Genomic DNA, 22603 nt, shown 5'->3' on the forward strand with positions numbered 1-22603 from the left:
CGGTTTCAAACAAAAAACGTAATAATGCGAACGTCTTATCTTACACTACAAAAAGAAATTTCGAGAAAATACGGGGATATGAACAGTAACATTAGCTGCAGTAGATATACCGTGGACTAACCGYTTAGACTAACTGAGAAACATTTTCCATCCYACTGTAAATCTAAAAATTCTAGAAAAAYGTTACGAAATTGTATAGTGTGTTCCAAAAACGATACAAGGCGAAGATCTCGTTATCAATGTAACAATTGTGACGTAGGTTTATGTATTGTACCATGTTTTAAAATCTATCATACTTAATTATATTATTAGTTATTAAAGTGGAATGTTATAGTTAAAGTATGTGTAATATAATTTTCAAAAAATTATGACTTAATCATCAAATACTTTATTTGAATGTTCTCGCGCACAGAACGGAATTGCCCGCCACACTTTGCAGTGTTATATCAATTATACGTTGTTCGCAGCAGACTTGTTCTGCTGTCCAGAGAAATAGCCACACGTAGAGTTCTGCCGTATCTAAAAGGTTAATAAGTATGAAACCTATAACCAGAAAAATGATTAAAATTCGCATTGCTTTTCACATTATATCTTTCATTATCTTTCATCGATTCTTTCTCCTTTCTTATCAGTGTATTTTAAAACATTCGGTTATATAATCATGTTAAAATCATCGAGTCAATTGTACATTGGCATTGTTTTATCAATGCGTGATTACGAAAATCTAATAAAATACTAATAAAATTTGGTACTATCAAGATAAAAGAATCGAATGATAAAAACTATTCAGATAATTAATTATTTAAGCGATCGATCAAATTAACGAGCATGATAAAAAAATAACGAAAGAAAAAAAAATCGTATTAATTACTCAAGTGTTTCGAAGTGTTTCTGTTTAAAAAATTCCAAGTCGAGGAGAGTAAAGCAACAGGAAAGAGAGCTTCTTTATTGGCACATTGACAAAAGAATAATTCTATATTCGAATTTTGACCGTGGCACGCTTCGTAAGACCGTGACTATGATACTTACGAGATATATTCTAAAAGATAATAAAGAGTTTTATTACTGAAGGTTTGCTTATATCACCGATGACAATGTCAACTTAATATTTAAAAAAAAAAAAAAAACAGACAAAATTACGAAGTCGTGTTTTTCTCATTATCTTTTTTATTTCCCAATTTGTTCTTTTTAACTATCGCGAATTTTCGTTACCTGCGCTATGTGGTAAAAGAAAAAGAAAAAAAATATAATTAAAATAACATAGAAACAATAACAACAATATCGCAAATATTATTATCGCGTGAAGTATATTCAATTTCATCCATTAAAAATACAACCTTGAGTGCAATTGCGTCATGATCAATTTAGAAAGTATTTTAAATTCTTATCTTACAGTAGATACAAAGTCCATCGGAAGGAGTAATTTTAAAAGATCGAACGTACATAAGTATAACCCAACACTTTTTTATCATGGCTAATCGTCGACGATCGAAGGAATCAAGATTCGCTGGTCCCACTTGAAAAAAACCGCGAAGATACATGCTCGAACCTAAGAAATAACTTATGATCGATTTCGAGTGAAATTACCGAACGAAAAATAAAATGATGATGATGATGATGAGGATGAAAGAAATTCAAGTAGATATACTGTAGTATGCTTCGGCCAAAAATGAAAACACCATACTAACTCTCTTCGATATCGTTCGAGAGAGAACAAATAAATCAATTTTCTTTTTGCGTTCTTACAATTACATCCGGATATGATTTCTGAGTTTTTTTTGTTGTTATTGTTGTAATTTTCCTTTTTCCTTTGTTTTTTTCTTTCTCTTTTTACCTTTTTTGTTAGAATGAAAACAAGATTGCCATGAGGAATGACTTCGAGTTATTACCGATCGGTCGAAGATAATAAAAATTAACTTTAATGAGATCCTTCTCGAGCGATATTTTACAAATAACTCGAAGTCGTAACTCGTAAGTATTGAAAATAAATAAATAAATGTAGTCCGATACTTTGGATTTTGAGAGGATATGTATGTTCGATTATCGATCAATGTTAAATCTTTTTTTTATTTTCCTTTTTATTTTCGTATATTGCCATATTTCCTTATTCAATTTAAACGCAATATGCACACGACTCTTAAGCCTTTAAATCGTGTTATCAACCGTCGGATAAAATAACAATGACGACAATATAAAGATAAAAAAAAAATTTTCCAAATCTAAAGATTGAAGAAGACTTAATTGAACAACCATTACTTACATATATAAAATGTATAATTTCATCGATAGTTGTGCAACGCGACTGAGGAAACGTTTATCTTTTTTTCCGAAGAAAATCGATAAAACTAAATGGGAAAATAAAATATTCCGGCTTAATAATTTTCCTCGTTGAACGTAAATTATAGAAATTTAATAATTCGTCCAGGTTGCAAAACGAATTCTATATCATATAAATATTTTATTTCCGTGACACGCAAAACGTGACTAGCAAATGAAAATAACACGGACAATTCAGGTGATTTATTATCGAATAAAATAAAAATGTATAAATAAACTAAAACGAAAATAGGAATTTCTAGTTGACATAAACAAAAATTCTACGGCCTTTTAATTAATATAAACGAGAAAAATGACGACGAGTTACGTTTTCAATTAGAGGCATTCAACCAAATCCAACAAAATGCCTCGAGTTTTATTTTTGCATTAAGCGGTTTACCAACCCTTGAATGGTTGAAAAACCGAAAAGGGACTGTTCATGAACTAACGGAACGAGTTTGCCCCTCTCTTTCTTTCTGACGACAATTCTACTTGGAAATTAAAATACGCTATAATCACCACCTCCGCCATCTTTTCAAACGTCCATTATGTTCAGTCAACGCTCGTCCCTCGGCAAAATCACAACGTATCTTTATTGACTCTGTTCGTTTCTTCAAGAATCGCGTGTTTCTTTTCCTTCTTATTGTGTTAAAGAAAATTGTAATAAACCTAATCGAAAATCACACTTAAACTTCACGTTGTTCGATCATATACATATATATATGTATATAAATATATATATATGTATGTGTCGCAACTTCGATCGTACCTCAACTTCTTTATTACATTTTTCTGCCACGTGCTCTTTCTCGTTACTACAATTATTACTTATAATTAATCTTTTTTAAAAATTACACATATATCTCTCAAGAAAGATCAATTATTCTTTTCGACCGATAGGAGTATATTTTGTAAATATTTTGAGAGTGTTAGCAGCACGCGATACTTTAGTGTTTTATTTTAAGTATATGAAGAATGATATAAGTGAAAGATTAATTGAAATAAATTGAATTGGAATAGAGGTGATTTATCTATTTTTAAAGTAAGGTAAATTTTTCTTTCTCTCTTTCTCCCTTTACCTTTTTTTATTTCTAAAAAAAAATGAACAAGTGACTCTATTATCGATGTTAAATTTATTAAATTAACATGTATTCTATGGAACATATGTCATATCTTTGTTATATATTTGTATTACATAATATATGTTATATATCGAAAAATCGTATTATTTAAATATAGATATATTTAAAGATAAACGCTGTCAAAGAAATAAATCATTGCATTGAATTAATTCTCTCATTCGAATAAAACAATAGGTATTATTTATGGAATATCATAATATATAGACCGTGACGCTTGGCATCGTTTCATTCGTTTCTTTCCTATAAAATATTTTAATGAAAATGTAAAATATATTTTTGTATCATAAATGACAAATTGTTCTTCATATTTTATAAAAACTTTATTAAATCGTAATGTTTATCTTACAGAATAGTAACGAACTATTAAAAGAACTAGTTCTCCGAAGGTTTTATTATATCAAGGACAATCAGTTTACTTATTATTAACATATCGATAATAAAAAAACTAACAGCAATAAAGAAGGTCTCAACGAGTCGTAAAACAACATTTATCGGTACCGTGTATTTACGTTGCAAGGCAATTATTTCAATATTAATAAGATACAATATTAATGAGTCGTAACAATGTTTGTGTTACTGTTACGTACGTTTCCAACGATTTTCATACTACTTACGGTAACAAACGACGTGGTCTATGGAAATCCTGTATCTTCGCAGAATGAAAATGGGGGACTTACTTTCCACATTGTTCACACTAATGATATGCACGCCAGGTATTATTTGAAATTATTCTAATTAAAAATTTAAATAATAGAAATTACACAAATTACATTTTAATTATATATTAACGTAAACAGCAATTTAATCTTTAACTCTAATTATTATCGTAGGAATCTGTGTGTGTCAATTAAAATGTCAATTAAAAATAAAATCATACGATTCTCACACTTCTTCAATTAGTTCAATGTACTCACCAAAAAAATCTATAACGTTTTTAGATTCGAAGAAACTTCTAAAATGTCAGCACCAATTTGTCCTAAACAGGATGTCAAAGCAGGTAATTGTTACGGTGGTTTCGCCAGAATAGCAACATTGATTCGCCAAGCTAGAAATTCGTCCATACCAACGTTATTTTTAAACGCTGGTGATACTTATCAAGGTTCTGTTTGGTATAATATTTACAAATGGAAAATCGTAGTTAAATTTCTCAACATTCTCGCGCCAGATGCAATAGTAAGTATCAATGTCGAATTCGTTCCTCCTTATTCCGTTAATTATCTTGAAAGCTAGACATTTCTCTAACTTTGTTATCACGCTTCGCAGAGTCTTGGAAACCACGAGTTCGATGACGGTGTGAATGGTTTGATACCCTTCATCGAGAATGCAAAGTTTCCCGTTCTCGCAACTAATCTTGATCTATCGAAAGAGCCGAAGTTAAAAGCGACGAAATTAGCAAATAGTACGATCTTGTTAATAAACAATACGAAAATCGGTGTGATCGGTTATCTCACGCCAGAGACAACGATCCTATCGAGCACCGAAAATGTGATAATTAATGACGAAATACCAGCAATTCGTGAGGAAGCTAAAAAATTGAAGAAACAGGGTGTCAATATTCTCATTGCTTTGGGTCATTCCGGATTCAACGTTGATAAAAAAATTGCGAAAGAAGTTGAGGACATCGATCTTGTCATCGGTGGGCATACCAATACTTTTCTATATCGTGGCAAACAACTTGACATCGAACACCCAGAAGGTTTTTATCCTACTGAAATTATACAAGACAATGGCAGAAGAGTCTATGTTGTTCAAGCATACGCTTATACCAAATATCTTGGTAACTTTAGCGTTACATTCGATTCAAATGGTGAAATTACTCACATAGAGGGTAATCCGATTCTCGTAGATCATAGCATCGAACAGGTAAGCTTTCAAATGATAACAATGAATAATGTAGTTATATACGATATTTATGTTATTTTTAAAGACAATTCCTAACAGGCACCTGACATTATCGATGAACTGAATATACTCAGGCCTGCAATCGCTAATATAACTTCGATAGAAATTGGAAGGACTCGCGTATTGCTCGACGGTGATAGTAAAACTTGCAGACGGAAAGAATGCAATTTAGGAAATCTCATTACAGATGCTATTGTCAATTACGTAAGATCGTAATAAAAAAATGTTGCTATTATCGCTATTATTTCAAAGATACGAATCAATTATTGCGATTGCAGAATGCCCAGGAATATCTTGTCAAAGGAAAATGGACCGACGCTGCTATTGCTGTTCAGAATAGTGGAAGTATTAGAGCATCTATTACTAGAGACTTAGACGATAAGGTTAATATTTCAGATTACGCTCCATCTATTTTGATTTATTTTACATATTTCTGAACCTTTCCCGTTTTTTTATATAAAAAATATTTAGATCACAATGGGTGATGTACTTGGTGTTCTACCATTTGGCAATACCATATTCAAAGTTTCTATGACAGGAGAACAAATGCTTTCAATGTTAGAATGGAGCGTATATAATCTTCATTACAATTCTTCAGATAATTTATTTGGTGCATTCCTTCAATTTTCTGGCCTTCAGGTTTTATATAATATTTCTCGTCCAGTTAATTCGAAAGTTGTTTCCGTTAAAGTACGATGTGCCGCTTGTAATATTCCAAGTTATAGTGATCTCAATAAAACTGCAACTTACAATGTTCTGATAAATGATTTTATGTATAACGGAGGAGATGGTTACAAGATGTTAAAAGACCTTAAATTTACAGCAATAGGTACGGTTAATTAATTTTTATTTTAAATTTCACAAAAGGTCGTCGTTTTTATTAATCATTATCATGTTTTAGGTGTTACCACAGCAGATATGGTTGGTCAATATTTGAAAAAGTACAGTCCTGTTTACACTGGTGTTAATTGGAGAATTAATTATGTTCACGGAGTATATTCTGACAAAGTTAATAACGAAAGTAAATTATATATCACAGATACAGAATATGTTAATAAAATTAAAAACAAAGATACATCATCTGCCTCGGTAAAGGGATATTCGATAAGACTTATAATTTTGTTAACGATATCTATTGGATTGTTAACGTAATCGTTCCGTTGTAACGGTAACTTTACGTTAAGTTTGGCAGAAGAAGTACGACATTTGACAGTATTTACAACATAATTTAATGACATATAAACGACACAGTTTAATGACATAATTATTAAAGACGAAAAATATGACACGTTGGCGTGTATACGTTACCATAAAAGACCGAAATTGGAAAATGCCAAAATTCACATGTTTGCTTGTCAACACATACCAAATACGTTATATAACAACACATACCAAGACCGAATATTTAAGTTAATTTTTGTATATTAATATTTCGGACATACACAAAGCGACCACGATAACATAAATACAAGTCATTTACGGATAATTTGAATATCCTTTAACATTTATTAATTGATAATATATTTTTAAGGATATATTATTCTAGTAATTACTTTTCCACAAATATTCATTATCTTATTACACGTATTAAGTAACTTACAAATACTTTACAATGTATAATCCGTATTTGTATTAGTACTGGCAGTATGTTTCATTATTGAATTATCTACCTCAGAAAATATAAGAATTCGAGTAGTTTATTTTTGCAATGTATAATTTTTAATGAATATATAATAAAATAATTAGCAATGTAAACTACTTTTCAATAAATTCCATGAGCTATCAGTTACAGGACTATAAAGTTTTGATTATTTTCATTCTTTCACAAAATAATTAATATAAAAATATAAAATACCAAAACACATACAATAATTTATAATGAACTCATTTCTTTTTTTCTTCTATTTTTATTTTAGGAAAATAATGTACGTTGCCAAGCATGCTATAAGCATGTCTTAAAGTTTCCGTAATCTTACTAAATTCTAAAGAAGGATATAAAGAATGTTCATATAATGTTGTTAACATTTTAAATAAAGAATCTCGTATATCTTTTCTATCTTCAATAGTTTTCGCACTTGCAACACCAACAAAAACGATGAGATAATCGAGCATTTCTAAGGTTCTTGCAATGAACGATTTTCTAAGCGGTGGTTTTAACAATTCCTACAAAAAAAAAATTTACGTGAAAAGAAAAAATTGTAAATAGAATATCCCATAACTGGTAGTACAAGCGAACATGAGATGATTCTAAATAAAAAACTAAATTGAAAATGCATTAGTGCACGCTTACTTGACAAATATTCAAACTTATTTTTCTTAAAAGCAAGTCTTATATGAATATATATCTCATTCTGGATTGTTTACTTAGTTTTTCGTGTAGAATCACCCTCTGCTTTGTTGTATCACCAATTATAGGTCCTTTTGTATAATTTATAAGATATAACTGAATTCATAAATAATACATACATTGACAGTAAGTAGTTCAGGACTTGTACGCCAATTTTCTCGGCATGGTAAGCATTGGCAGAAGAAATAATATTGTCCTAGAAGTGCCTCTTGTCTTCTTGATCTTACTGTTACAGCATAATGAAAACCATAATTATCAAAAAGCTAAAAGAACGTAAAGAATGAATTTTATGTAGAATTTTTGTTCACAAAAAGTATAGAATGATATTACTTACGACTCTAGAATAAATAAATACCTGTTCTCCTTTCTTTATAGGATATACAGTATGCAAAACCATGGTTGTGTTTACAGAATATCTAATTACATTAGGCATACAACTGTGATTAAACAAACTGCAAAATGCCAAAGATACCATTCCTCGATTTTTAGAATTATGAACAAGTATTTCCTCTAACTGTAATATAATTCTAATTACAATATGGACAAAAAATAAGTAGAAATAAGTAGAAAACAAATAATTACATCATGAAAGTTACTAGGTATTAATTGTTGATGAGATAATATGAGACCACCAATGAATGTAATATCTTCATCTTTGGCTATTTCGGATAATTTCATTTCTTTTTTTTCTCCAAAAAACGTAGAATGCTTGACTAATAAATATAAAAGAATGCAAGAATTTACACCTCTTCTAAATAAGTCAAAAGATGATCTTTTTTCAACATTTTTTGTAAGACTATATATACTTGTATATTTATCACTGTGATACTTCATATTGGAATCAAATCCTTGTGTTCTAGGATCTTTAAAAAAATAGTTAATTAAAAATCTAAGTAAAAAAAAGAGATAAAACTATTATTTAATAGTTGAAAAGAAATAAGTTATAAATTGTAATTACCAAGCTGTTCGTTCCTTTCCTTAAGATGAAGAAGTTCATTTCTTAAAGATTGTATACTTCCAAATTCTCTAAGTGCTTGTAATACGAGTCTTATACAGAAAGAATTAAACATAGCGTCACCGTTGTCTGAAATCTCATACAGAATAGAAAATACACGACATTCTATTTCATGAAATTGCTCCCAGTGTTCAGTTCGGCATTTTTCTGAACAGTACATCGCAATATAGCAATAATCGCAAGGTATAAGTGCTAAACAACACTCCGTGCAATTTGCACAATGACTATAACAACGTATTGGATCTAAAATATAAGAATAACCTTTCTCTACAGCAATGAGTTCGCCAGGTTTAATATCGCGGGCAGCAACAATATGTCTCCCATATTCACTATTGTAAACAACAGAAACTGCATCTGATGCAGATGGAACTTCTACGTTTGGCGATTCAATTACTGGAATTTTTACTTTGTACTTTTGTTTAATTAGTTTCTTTTTAGTGTCTGTTTTTTGTGCTTGCTTTTGAAAACTTTCTAATATTTTCAGGTATTGATGTTTGTTAGGAGTCTCTTCTGGTAACTGTTGCACCATATTATGCATATTGGTATAATCATTCTTTATAGATTCTCCTAACTCCAACAAACACTCTATTCTTTGCAATTTTATTTGGATTTTTAACTTATCCTCCAAATCGATGGTAACTGCTCTGTCAATATCACTAATGCAATCTTTAAATTCTTTCATATAGAATAAAAGAGCAGCTCTGCTAACATAACTCAGACCAATTTGTTCCGATAAAGGTGCTCCATGAGCAACACTCTTTGTATATAAAATTAATATTTCCTTGAGATTCTTTGGATCGACGGGCTCTTTAAGAAACAAACTGTCTGCCATGTTTTGATACTTTTTCGAGAGAATATTTTCTTTTGTTAGTAATGGAACTTTAGGAGTTATATCGAACTGTACCATTACTTCGAGAACTTTTTTTATGCGATCATGATCATTGTCCTTTTTATTAAAATCTTTCATAACTTCTGAAACCTTATCCTCATCCTCAATACGCCTAGTTAATAATGAATGAACAGCAAGCATATCGGATATTTAAATAAGACGTAAGAAACAAATCTAAAAAAAAACTGTAATGCGAAAAATAATAAGTTTCAATTGAACTATTGCATTTTATTATAAATATAAATTAATATAGACAGATTTAAATAGTAAAGATATTTTATATCGATCTGTGATCGATTAATCAGAAAATCGATCTTAGTAATTCAAAACTCGACTGGTTTATTTTATTCTTTGGTTATATAACAGGTTATAAATAAAATCTTGTTTTATAGGACGAAATTTTAACACAACACATCCACTATGATGTAAAATGTGAACACCCGACAATGTCAATATATAGGTCACTATAATCTCAACAGATGGCACTGACTGTTTTGTTTACTGGTTATGCTGGGATAGGACGTTAAGTAATTGATTCAAATGAATTAATTGATAATATACATTTAACGTTTATTAAATTTAATTTAAACATATTAAATATGTATTTTTAATTAATCCACTTAAAAAAACAGATTGATTTTCAAACAATCTATCAATTGATCTTCGATTTGTTGATATTTGATTCGAATCAATCTAGATATCGATTTTTTTCGGAAAGAATCGCCCCCCCCCCCTATTCTATATATTATTGGATTAATCTAACTAAAACAATTTCTAAAACATTTTACATTCTAGTGAGAGACATTTTAAACGTAACTTAAAACCTTCTTGTGTTTCAACTGTTAATACTTTGACTACTACGTTGATCATATGTGACACGTTTTCTCCTGTGACGCCATGGTGGTCATTTGCAACCAGCGCGTTTGAACATTTACAATTATGAAAGTTGAATGAAAATTTACAGTTAGTGCATTTTGAACATTACCGCTAATTAGAATATACTTTAAAATAAAAAATGACCCATTGAACAATTACAAATTTTTATTGGAACATCGAAAATAAAAGATTTATTTCTATGAAATCTTGAATAATTAAAATACTACCGTGGCGTCCTGAGCGAAACATGTAAATTCGGTATGGCAGTCAAAACGTTAAATAGTTTTTTTTTGGCCATTGTATTAAAAATAGAAAATCAAAGTCAGCATCTTAATAAATGTTATTATTAGAACGAGTACAAAGTCCGTTCGCATCTTTTTATAAGAATACTAAATTTTCATAATATGAAACGACAAAAACAATTAATAACAGCCAAATTTGAACTCTATAAAAAATATTTTTGATTAACCATTTATATATCGTGAACAGCAAATAATCCCTAACACAAATGGACTTTTTACTCAATTTAGTCATCTCTACAACTTCATAAATAGTTCCGAAACACAGTTTTAGAATAAACTGCATTTTAGAATAAATTACGTTTTAGGATTTATATTTTTGATTATTCACACTTACCCGATTTTCACAAAGAGATGAAGAAAGGAGAAACCGACTAAAGTGTTAGGCCAATGTTAGCTTTAACAACGAAATAACGAGTGCCATTTTTGTTAGATTTGAATATTCAAACAAATGTCGGACGTACGAAAATTAAACGAAAATATTATACTCTCTCACACGCATCCAATCTCCAATATTATGTCTAGTAATTTTATTTTAGACATCAGATTTATTTTCGGAATATAGCTAATTGTAATTTAACATTCTAGCACCGATGAAATTTGGTCTTGGCGCTGTTGTACCACTTTGGACCACTTGCCGCCATTTTTAAATTACACCAACGTAGTACTGTGAAATTTCAAAAATTAATAGAAAAATGAAATGAATTTAAGTTTTGTATATGAGCTGTTTATTTTGAATAGTATCAAAGATCATTTTGTCTTTAAATTGCAATATTTAAGGGTTCATATATTAGCCTGTTTATAAAATAGTTTGATTTTTACGAATAAACTATTCTGTAACTTTTTCTCTAATCTTTATTTCTTGAATGAGACCTCGTTTGTCAAAATCGTTTAAGAATTATATCTGGTATTGTCCATGCCACCAACAATGTTTTCAATATTTTACACAGCCTTAAAGAAAATTTATGTATAATAATCAAACATATTTAAATAAGTAATAGTTATAACTAGACCCTTTTAAGTTAAAATTTCAAGATATTCATCATTTATTTTTCATCGCTTCAACATTAAACTTCTATATACCTTTACATCAATGAAAAAAATATGTTTCTTTAGAACTAATATTTTAGTAACATGTGTTAGACGTGTTATTAAAAGATAAATAAAAGTGTCAATATATTAATAATTATTATTATATAAAGATTGTATTATAATCGAAATATACTTAAATACATTAAAATAAACATATTTCGTAATTCCGGCAGTATATTGAAATACAATACCATAATTGCATACGAAATATAATATAATAAAAGATAACAATACAAAACATTTTTTATCTAACGAAATGTATCTTTTATATATCTAATGGCACTGATATGCAACTTATATATAAATAACCAGTAAAATAAATAAAAAAACATTAAGATATTGTCAATATTATGCAGAATGCTAAGTGTATATACTTATGTGTATATATTATTCTCAATATTGTAATGAAATTTCTAATTCTAATAATAATAAACGATTCTTTTAATGAAATTAAAATTAAATATTAAAAACAACATTGGTGATTTATTTAAATTAAATTTTGAATACTACAATATAAATAATTAAAACAGTCCATATACCTACATATATATATATATATATCTTGCCTAAATATTTATTATACGACACTAATTCTATTTACAGATTTGAATAATACCATTTAAAAAGTCGGATGTATTAATTTGCAATTAAATTCAAACGTACTTTATAAAAGTGTTTTACAAGAAAACAAAATTATTATTACATATATATATATATCTGTTTGTTATTGCTGCGATGAAAAGTATTTTAATTTTGTTATCGAATAGCATATAGTAATTAGCTTTCATTTGTGTTTTATAATAATCACTTACATATACATATTTATATATATATATATATATAATGAAACATTTATTCGTCCTATCAACGATATAAATTAAATTTTAGTTTCATTAACTATCAATCAAAAAAATCTAATAAATATGCCAAATATCTAGTTATAAATCTTTGTCACGTTATAGTAAAAAATATTTTTTTGTCCAAAATAGACATATCATATAGAGATGTAATTTTAATCGACACAATCGTATCAATTTCTAAAAATTTTTTCTATTAATTAATAAATATTCTTATTAAAGCAACAATTCTTAAACGTAATTGCACATTTTTTTAGGCTTATTGTTGCACAAAAAAATACCTTGTTACAATCGAATGTGGTTGTTGTTTCCTGAGGCTGCGCCTCTCACTTGTCGTCTACTCCTGATCAAACAAATGCAACAATTTTTTGTTACTTTAATATCATAACAAAACAGCACTTTGGTTCTACTTTTTATTTATTTTAATATAGTCAATTATTTAATTTCTACAATCCAACTTACCGCATAAATATACACGAGTGACGTTATAAAATAAGACACGTTTTATATGATGTTAACAGCATATATTTATGCAGCCGTCAGATATTAATTTTTCTTTACACGAATATGACAAAATAAAAATCAATTTTTGTTTCATTTCAAATAAAATTCATGCAAATGATGTATTGTAACTGCTAAACAAATCTTACTTGCACTACGTGTTGACAATGATTTAGTATCTAATTAGTTATTTGAGCCATATATATTTACATACATCTTTATATTATTTGCAATTAATAGTTCGAGTTATTTATTAAAATAGAATAAAGTAGCACAACAAAAGGATTACTTTCGAATTAGTGGCTCAACTCTTACTTATAACAAATTTTATATTAATGTACAGTAAATTATAAATTACTACAAAAAATACACTGTAGAACTTATAAAGTAAATAATATAAAATTAAATTTCATAATAGAAATAAAATCTTTTTATCAACATCACATTACAATAAATACATGTGATATTTTGGAGTAAATATTTTAAGATGTTATCCACATATATAAACAAAAAATAAGCATACGACAAGCATTTAATGCGTGTAATGAAGCATACGTCTTGTGAAAGAAAAATTAATGTTATGTACATATATTTGTAAAAATATTTTCACACGTATTAATGTTTTATAATGACAAATAATATATGTATATATATACAGAATGTCTAAGGTTTTTCTATATAGATTCATATTTATATAATATTTTTTCATATTTTTGTGCATAGAATATGCTGACACCACCATTTCGAAATGTGAAAATCTCAGACATCTTGTATATAATGTGTAAGATATAAAAAGAAAATTTAGTATGACAAAATGTGCTTTATCAAACATCCTAAATTTTAAAAATGATTTATACCCTTTCACAAAGAAAAATTTTATAATGTTATATATAATATATCATTTTAAATAATTTCCTGATTTTTATTAATATTCAATTATTCAGATAGTAAATAAATACAATGATATAAGCTTTTAAATTCTCAGATTACGGAGTCATCTTTATGTTTTTTACAGCAGAGATATAAAAAAAAGGAAAATAAATGAATATTTATCTATGAAATTTATAGAAAGTATCATTTAATAATTTAAAAATTAATAAAAATACAAAAAATAAAATTTATTTGAAAAATTATTAAGGATTCTTATATAAAAACATATAGTCTTACAATTTATGTTCAAAATACTAAAATAAAAATCTATGCGACTGAGACATAGTATCATTTAATCTCTTTCATATCAAAGAAAGAAATGAAAAAGCTATACGACTAAAATAATATGAAATTAAAAATTCGATATGAATTATTTCATAAAAAGCGATAGAAAGTGTATACACAACCAGTGAATTAACTTAACAATAAGTACACTTTATTTCATGTTGCTAGAGTATTATGTACCTTTCTGATTGATTAGTTTGACAAAATTATTCAATTTGAATATATTACATGTTATATATAAAACAATTTTGCAGGTACATAATATTTACTTTTCCAGGTTATGCAACAACAGCACAAATAAAGAACAGCACAATTCCATGTGAAAGTTTGACAGAAATGTTACCTGTAGAGATCACGTACAGCTTGGTCCTCTCGAGACGCATTTCTGCATGTATTCAATTTGTTTTCCAAAGCCTGCCATAAACAAATTTTTGATTATCAGTGAAATATTTCATAAATATTCTATAAGAGTTAATATCAAAGTAACTAAAAATAAAATATAATACATAATTTTAATCCTGCATAGTAATTATTTTTTTTTTAATGAAATAATTAATTTTCTTTTTATGAGATCTTTTAAATAAAAAAAAATAATAATATTAAATAAGAACAAACACAATGCGTTAATATAGCATAGTTTTTTTTATATTAATGAATTAGTTCTCTCTAGATTTGAAAAAGAATTAAATTCGGATACAATTTAACTGAAAGAAATGAAAAATATTATCAAAAAGTAATCCTAATGTAATAAAACGTGCAATACATCAATCTTAATTCTCAAAGCCTTGTAACAAAACATGCACGAGCATTTTATTATTTAGCATATAAATAGAAAGATATTGAAATACGAATGAAATACTAAGTATTATAAAAAAAAAATAATAATAATAATAGATATTTAAATATCTACCATCAGTAATGTAAATAAGCATAGAGTGAAAGCATTGGAGAACGAAAAAAAATATAAAGAAGAAAAACGAATAAAGACCTGTATTAGTAGTTGGAAAATAATTAAATGACGAAATCACGAAGATTGTCTGCATTTGGTTGGTCTAGGTTGTTGTCTAATACACGGTGCAGGTGTACAAACTTGAACCAATGGTGCATTATTTGGCGGAATAGTATTTGATTTTTTTCCATTTGGACATGTACATTTCACCCTCCTACAGTCCATGCAGACCCATCTGTCAAGCTACCAAAACACCAGCTACTAATAATAACTACATTCTTATAAAAAAGAAAAGATACTAGTATCATCAATTAAATAAAATAACATAGTTTTATGGAATGTTTGAAAAATAAAAAATATATATATATATATATAAATAAAAGTATACTAAATGCTCTTTCCCAATAAAATCTAATTTATATACAAGATATGATATAAACAAATACACGAAATTTACAAAATTACACGGAAATACAGGCCATGCTTTAAGCTTTAATAACAGCACTCATTTTTTTCTGTTACAAACAACTATTGCATACTAGTAACTAAATGATTGTACTCACCCCAACTTTTCGCATCAGGTCTCCAATCATATTCATTGCTAATATTCTGGTACATGGTGCCAATGGCGGATTTATGTTATTATTGTTGTTGTTGCCAATTACACCTCCAACTACTCCATTTCCAACTAATAGTAAATAAGAAAAAATATATATTACTTTAGAAATAAAACCTGAGCGGCAAATATTATATTAAATACAATCTAACATTCAAATAAACAGATCGAAAGCATGCATGAACTTGAAAAACTGGAAATACAAGCTTAAAAATAAATTTTTATTTAATATTTAGCAAAATTATATTTACAATTTAATATAATGTCAAATATTAATTTACTTATAATAATTTACAATTTAAATAATGCAAGGTTTGATAATTCATGTTATTGAATGAATAATAAAGAAAAAATAGAAGTAGTCAATTCATGTTTCTAATAAATTACTTTGAAGTAATAACTAATTAAGAACATTAATTACTAATTATTCTGTAAAAACCTAAAGTTTGTTTTATAGATTTGAGGAAAGTTTTTTCTTACTTCCAAAAAAAAGTATACGTCTAGATTTACGAAAAGCGCTATGAATCTTACTTTTCAATGATGGAGCTGTATTATTTGAAGGTATAGATTGTGAAACTAATGGACTGGAAGGTGGTGTATGCGTTTCTAGTTCGACTTGTAGTTTATTACTATCTACAAGATTACGAACTCTATCCGCTGTCTTATCGTTATCTGGTTGATGTCGCTCTTGTACTTGAATCTCTTGTTTCAAATCTATAAAATAATAATTAATTGAGAATATAGAGTATTAATTATGAAAAAGAAAGAAAAATAATGTACATATATAACTGTCATCAATCAAACCTCTAATTTCATCCATTAATCTTTGTACTATGACCTTTAAGCCCTCCTTTTCATCAAGTTCCGATTCAAGTAGAGCATTCTTTTCTATTGCCAAGTTAAATTTAGCTTCTATCTCTTCTTCCGTTACTCTATTTACCCTGTAATATATAATGAATCGTTAAAAATATATATTGGCAGTAGTATATTATCATATAGTATAGTTTTCAACAGTGTTTTATACTATAAGCAAAAGAAAAAAGATATCTGAACCTATACATGGAGTTCCCAAATTCAAATGTACTCATATGTGTGTGTGTGTGTATCCGATGATGAGAAATAATATTCTATCTTTATCTAATATTTATAAAATTTATATTGTTTATATTACTTTTCTTATAAGACTCATTATATACCTGTGCGCTCGTTCTAAATCATCATTTTTCTGTTCTATTTCTCTGATGTATTTCATCAATTGCTCCTGTTGCAATTGCAAATCTTGCGCTTGTGATTGAAACATAACACAATCTGAAGTTTGCTGATCTAATCTTGTTCTTAATTGCTCTACCTCTGTTGCAAGTCGCGAATTCCTCTGCCTTAATTCTCTGTTAGCTTTTTCTGCTTGTTCTAAAGACGTTTCTAATTCTTTCTCTAACATTTGAGAATTTTCTTGAAACTCTTCCAATTCTCTTTCGACATCTTCTTTTCTGCGTATTAATAAATTATTAATAACCATACTTATAATAAGTATATTCCATGTTACAGGAAAGTTTTTCAAATTATATATCGATCATACCATAATCAAAAATTAGGCTTCACAATGACAGTCAATGCATAATCTATATTTAGTTTTTATAATACAGTTTCTTATAACATGGATCATTTGTATAGTAATCTACTGCAGATAATTTTACAGTAATCTACTGTACTCTGATTATAATATAAGTTATGCATATATTTTCTGATTATCTATATTGTTTTTCTATAAGAAAATGTTTTACCTTTGATGCATCTGATGGGCAAGATCCATCCAATATTGAATTTCATCATCTTTAGACAAAAATTGAGGAGGATCAGTTTCCATCATCTTGAGAGTCAATAGAAAAAACCCCAGATATTACTTTTCAAATATATACTAGTTCTTTAATAGTCTTGTTGAGAGGAAGTTATCATTCTGAGAAACATAGTCAAATACACATATATATAAGTTAAAATACATTCAATTAAAAAAAAAGGAGTAATCATATTAAAAATAAATATATGTAGAAACTTCTGTAAACAATAAATTCTGTACACATCTTGTATATACTCGCACTGAACAGTTTCATCGATAAATTGTACAAATAGAACGCATTTGTAAATAATAGTATTGAAGTTAATCGACATTGCATTTCAATTTGTAATAAAAAGGATTTCAAGAGAAAGTACGATAATGGTAATAAAAATAAATAATAAAAATGTTAGTTATGTTCGAAATAAATTGTTGCTTGATGACGCTTTACTCATTAAATTCTTAGTATGCAAAATGTAATCATACATATGTATGTACATATGACATAAATTTCATTACCGTGCAATAAATGAATCACTGCTAAATACCGCAACGCATAAAAAACTGGTACAGTAGCGTATATCGTTGAAAAACTCTGAATCGTTCTACTCTTTTAATTATGCGCAAAATGTAGAGGTTAGCTCGACAAGATCGTCGAGCGAACCCTTGCACAAGAAACCACGATGTAACATTTGATAAAATTGATCGAATATTAATCGCAGAACGATATGTTTACGAGTCGCAAAATGGCAGATACTTAAAGCCACATACAAAACTAACGATCAAGCAACAGCAAACCACCTAACGGCCATAAAATACCTAATGCTAGACTACCGGCCATTAATTCGGTGCATTAGACCTGTGACTCCTATTCTAATCCGTTTCTAAATTTTACTAAACCTCTGAAAGTTAGTAACATTTATGAAAATTTTAAATATGAAATAATATCTTGTTAATTAAATAATGAATTCAATAAAATATGAAAAATATTTATAAACATAAATATTAATTTATATAATAATTAAAAAAATTTAAAGATCAAGCGTGTACATGGAAATCAGTAAATGGAGTAGGAATTTATGTTTACTCTCATGGGGATTCCGATCGCCAAACTCTGCCGCTTGGTGGCAGCATTTTACTAAGATCATTTAGCGCTAAATTTTAAATAGTATTTATAGAAAATTAGAAATAAAACTGATTTACATACATAATTCTCTTCAGAATAAATTATTTATAAAATTAAAAATTAAACAACACCGAGTTAATTGAATTCATCTTTGTTCTCTCAACTGTATTATTGTCATCTTTATCATGTTCAATATCAAAATTTTTGCTTTAAACGATCTTAGTACAATGCTGTCCTCTGGGCTAAACTTGACAAAAATGGTTCCTAATTATTCTTAGGGTCTCCAGATTATTATGGTATAAAAAATAGGTATACATGAAATCGAAGTTAGGTAACAGTCGTTACATAGGTACTCACCAAATTTTGCGAAGTGGAAATGTAACAAGTTTTCGCGCGTAAAATATTGGACTTATGAATTATTGTGTTTAATGATATAATTAATAGAACTTTTAATTAACACAAAATTTAAATATGAATGTAGTGCAAGATCTCACGAGACGTTTGGAGGGTTTTGGTAATTCAAAAAAAATTATATCTACATTATTATAAAAAATTCAAATTAATATACTATATTTTATATGAAAGGTTATATCTTTCATATTTGTGCATGTATTATATTATCTTGTCATGCAAGAATTCTTATGCGTACTTTGAACATACCATTTCATTTGAAAATAATACATATTTATTATTCTTTTAAATTCTAATAATAAAGAGTTTATAATTTCTTTTGTAGCATTTGTAGGCGATTATGACATAGCACTGTATCGTTTAAAATGCCTTCGTAATAATTTATACCGTGGAATATCTCCGAATATAAATGCACATCATTATGATTCAGTACCACCGGTTTTTGCTTGCCGTTTTTGTAAAAAGAAAGGATACGAGCAGATACTTGCCTTAGCAAACGAAGATGGAAAAATTGCTTTACAAGATATAAATATTAGTGAAAGGCGTGATACACCATTAGAAGGAGTTCAAGTATTGTACCATTCTTTAATGACGTTTATACAGAGTGTCCTTTAACTAATAGCAAGCAAGGAATATTTTAAACTTAGTTTTTCATGTAGAATCATCTCTTGCTCGTTTGTATTATCTGTTATAGGACACCCTGTATACTTTATTTCTTCATTTTATTATGTATACATAAAAAAAAATTATATGAAAAACAGTATATGGTAATTATACAATATAATGTTAATCATATGCTCCTTCCAGGCACATGGTAATGCGATTTTTGATGTTGCATGGATGCCTAATGATTTAAAATTAGTAACAGCATCAGGAGATCACAGTGCAATATTATGGGATGTATCTCAATCTGAAATAAGAAAAATCGATTTCTTTCAGGCTCATTTGCGTAGTGTTAAGACTGCAGTATTTCGCCCAGAAGATAAAGGTATAAGAAATATTAATTGTGTATTAATGCATGTATTTTATAGATGTTCTACATTGAATTGTATTTTTTTTTTTGTAATTCTTTATACCAATTATATTGATATTAAATAGAATTTATATATTTCAGCCATTTTTGCCACAGGTGCTCGTGATGGAATTATAATGATTTGGGACATAAGAGCAAGTCATAGTGGTCAACATAAAGCAGATAATTGTATACTTAATGCACATAGTAGCGTACCCACTAGTAATAGGCATCGTAAAAATCTCAATCATCTATCTTGTACGCAAAGTATTACCAGTCTTGGCTTTCAAGATGATAATTCATTAATATCGTGCGCTGCCGGTGATGGGTAAATAACTTAGAAATAATCGAGTTCCAAATAAGAAATAGCATCGAAAATAAAATTTAATCTTATATTAATATATTTTTAATTATAATAGGGTAATCAAAGTTTGGGATTTAAGAAAAAACTATACCATTTACAAAAAAGATGCAATGCCTAAACATTCAATGTATTATGCAGGAAATAGCCTAAAAAATGGATTTTCCTCATTGTTGATATGTCCAGCCAGAATTAAATTATATGCCAGTTGTATGGATAACGTTATATATACATATAATATAACTTCTTATGATGAGTACCCAAGTAATCTAAAATAATATTTAACTTTCATGTGAAATGTCGGTTTTAGAATACTTCATATAATTTTGTTTTTTACTACAGTTGCACAATTTTATGGACATCAAAATAGTACATATTATGTTAAAACTTCTTTAAGTCCTGATGGAAAATACCTTATTAGTGGTTCTAGTGATGAAATTGCTTATATTTGGCATACTAAGCGGTCTGGCGAGCCTATAGTTAAACTTAGTGGTCATACAGAAGAAGTTACTTGCCTTGCATGGTGCGCTGTTGGAGAAACCAAGGTATTTTAATGGTTAAAGTAAATAATAGAAAAATAACACTTTGTCTTACATAAAATATTACATTTTAATTTAATAATTCTATAGATAGTAACTTGTTCGGATGATTCGTGCCATATGGTATGGAGAATTATAGCTGACCATATAACAGAAAATGAAGAATCAGAAATAATAGGTAGAGCAGAGCCTGTTTCCAGTGCAATCTCCTTAGGAAATTTGAAAACTGAGACAACACCGACTACTCACGAGCGGTATACCTTACTACAAGATTATACACCTGAATCCTCGACATCAAGTGAGTATATATATATAGCATATATAGTATACATAAAATATTTATTATAATAGATAGATATAATAAAATATTTTATTCAACAGATAGTACGCCAGGGTCTAACGAATTAAATGATATGCATTTGGGGCATTTACATAGAAAAAGTAATAGCGGTAGTTTTAAAAGAACTTATACACAAATGACACTTAAAGGATCGTATTCGGACGGAAAATTGAAAACTAGTTTATCTCCTATTCACGAAGATTCAGAAACTAGAATAAAACGTGCACACGTAGAAAATCGTGGTGCTAGAAGGCTTTTTAGCCAAAGTACTGACAAAACTACTATTAGCGATAAGGGTTACAACTTCGATAAACCAAGTACAAGTTCATATGTACCAAAACTTCAAACTACCATTTCAGAAAATAACGTCTCAGAAAGTTCCAGTTCATCAATTCCATTTTTACCTATATCAAATCTGCCAAATTTTGTGATAGATGGAACAGCACCTCACCTACTTCAAATGTCTCCTGAAAAGTTCAAAGAAAGTGTCGATTGGTTAACAAAAATACGAGAGAAATTTAAAGAGCAAAAAAGTAAATCATCCGCGAATAAACTGTCTAGTTCTAAAGTGATTACTCCCGCACATAGAAGTAGTAGATCTAGATCAATGGAACCAAAAGGATGCAAAACTTCTTTGTCTCCCACTCCATCTTTACTCCATTTCTTTAAAGCTTATAATAAAGAATGTGATAAAAGTACTAGTCCTGGAAACTCAAATACTCCTTCTTAGTTATCTATGCAATGAACGTGATAATGCAATGAAACATCAAAGGTTTAATATCATTATCTAACAAATATCTTTACAATAGGATCGAAAGTATTGTTTTTAATACTGTACCTTATAAAACAGTATTCACCTACAATTTATAGTATAAATAGATAAGTAATTTTAAGGTACTTGCCGTTTTTATCGATAATTATAAGACTATTTTTTGATAATAATTCATTATTGTATATGAAAAGATAA

The 22603-nt window shown here is 28.2% G+C and overlaps 4 protein-coding genes across 5 annotated transcripts; 2 read left to right on the top strand and 2 right to left on the bottom strand.

Annotated features, from left to right (window-relative positions):
* The first annotated feature begins 2877 nt into the window (after positions 1 to 2877).
* Positions 2878 to 7110, top strand: LOC106785266 (protein 5NUC-like). Its single transcript, XM_014745567.1, has 8 exons — positions 2878 to 3363; positions 3807 to 4171; positions 4397 to 4631; positions 4722 to 5321; positions 5400 to 5564; positions 5639 to 5743; positions 5832 to 6189; positions 6262 to 7110. Exons 2-8 carry the CDS (start codon positions 4023 to 4025, stop codon positions 6510 to 6512), a joined length of 1863 nt encoding a protein of 620 aa, XP_014601053.1. The 5' UTR covers positions 2878 to 3363; positions 3807 to 4022; the 3' UTR covers positions 6513 to 7110.
* Positions 6204 to 11746, bottom strand: LOC106785265 (SET and MYND domain-containing protein 4-like). Its single transcript, XM_014745566.1, has 6 exons — positions 11124 to 11746; positions 8666 to 9796; positions 8290 to 8570; positions 8063 to 8221; positions 7827 to 7970; positions 6204 to 7523 (listed from the first exon to the last, which is right to left on the bottom strand). Exons 2-6 carry the CDS (start codon positions 9750 to 9752, stop codon positions 7245 to 7247), a joined length of 1950 nt encoding a protein of 649 aa, XP_014601052.1. The 5' UTR covers positions 9753 to 9796; positions 11124 to 11746; the 3' UTR covers positions 6204 to 7244.
* Positions 11747 to 12766: 1020 nt separating this feature from the next.
* On the bottom strand, positions 12767 to 18683 carry LOC106785267 (nuclear distribution protein nudE-like 1-B). 2 transcript variants are annotated; one of them, XM_014745569.1, is made up of 8 exons: positions 18367 to 18682; positions 17798 to 17970; positions 17213 to 17503; positions 16821 to 16957; positions 16548 to 16730; positions 15964 to 16088; positions 14795 to 14865; positions 12767 to 13078 (listed from the first exon to the last, which is right to left on the bottom strand). In XM_014745569.1, the coding sequence occupies exons 2-8, from the start codon at positions 17881 to 17883 to the stop codon at positions 13021 to 13023; spliced, it is 951 nt and encodes a 316-aa protein (XP_014601055.1). In that variant the 5' UTR covers positions 17884 to 17970; positions 18367 to 18682; the 3' UTR covers positions 12767 to 13020. The 2 variants fall into 2 exon arrangements, with proteins under 2 accessions (XP_014601055.1, XP_014601054.1); XM_014745568.1 differs by lacking the exons at positions 12767 to 13078; positions 14795 to 14865 and adding an exon at positions 15439 to 15643 and having other exon boundaries at positions 18367 to 18683.
* Positions 18684 to 19323: 640 nt separating this feature from the next.
* LOC106785276 (protein lethal(2)denticleless) lies at positions 19324 to 22595 on the top strand. The gene is made up of 8 exons (XM_014745588.1): positions 19324 to 19487; positions 19710 to 19954; positions 20192 to 20372; positions 20499 to 20724; positions 20816 to 21021; positions 21100 to 21302; positions 21387 to 21594; positions 21678 to 22595. Exons 1-8 carry the CDS (start codon positions 19445 to 19447, stop codon positions 22364 to 22366), a joined length of 2001 nt encoding a protein of 666 aa, XP_014601074.1. The 5' UTR covers positions 19324 to 19444; the 3' UTR covers positions 22367 to 22595.
* The last annotated feature ends 8 nt before the right edge of the window (positions 22596 to 22603 follow it).

The sequence above is a fragment of the Polistes canadensis genome, unplaced genomic scaffold (assembly GCF_001313835.1).
Source record: "Polistes canadensis isolate GaletaPanama2010 unplaced genomic scaffold, ASM131383v1 scaffold_47, whole genome shotgun sequence".
NCBI lineage: Eukaryota > Metazoa > Arthropoda > Insecta > Hymenoptera > Vespidae > Polistes > Polistes canadensis.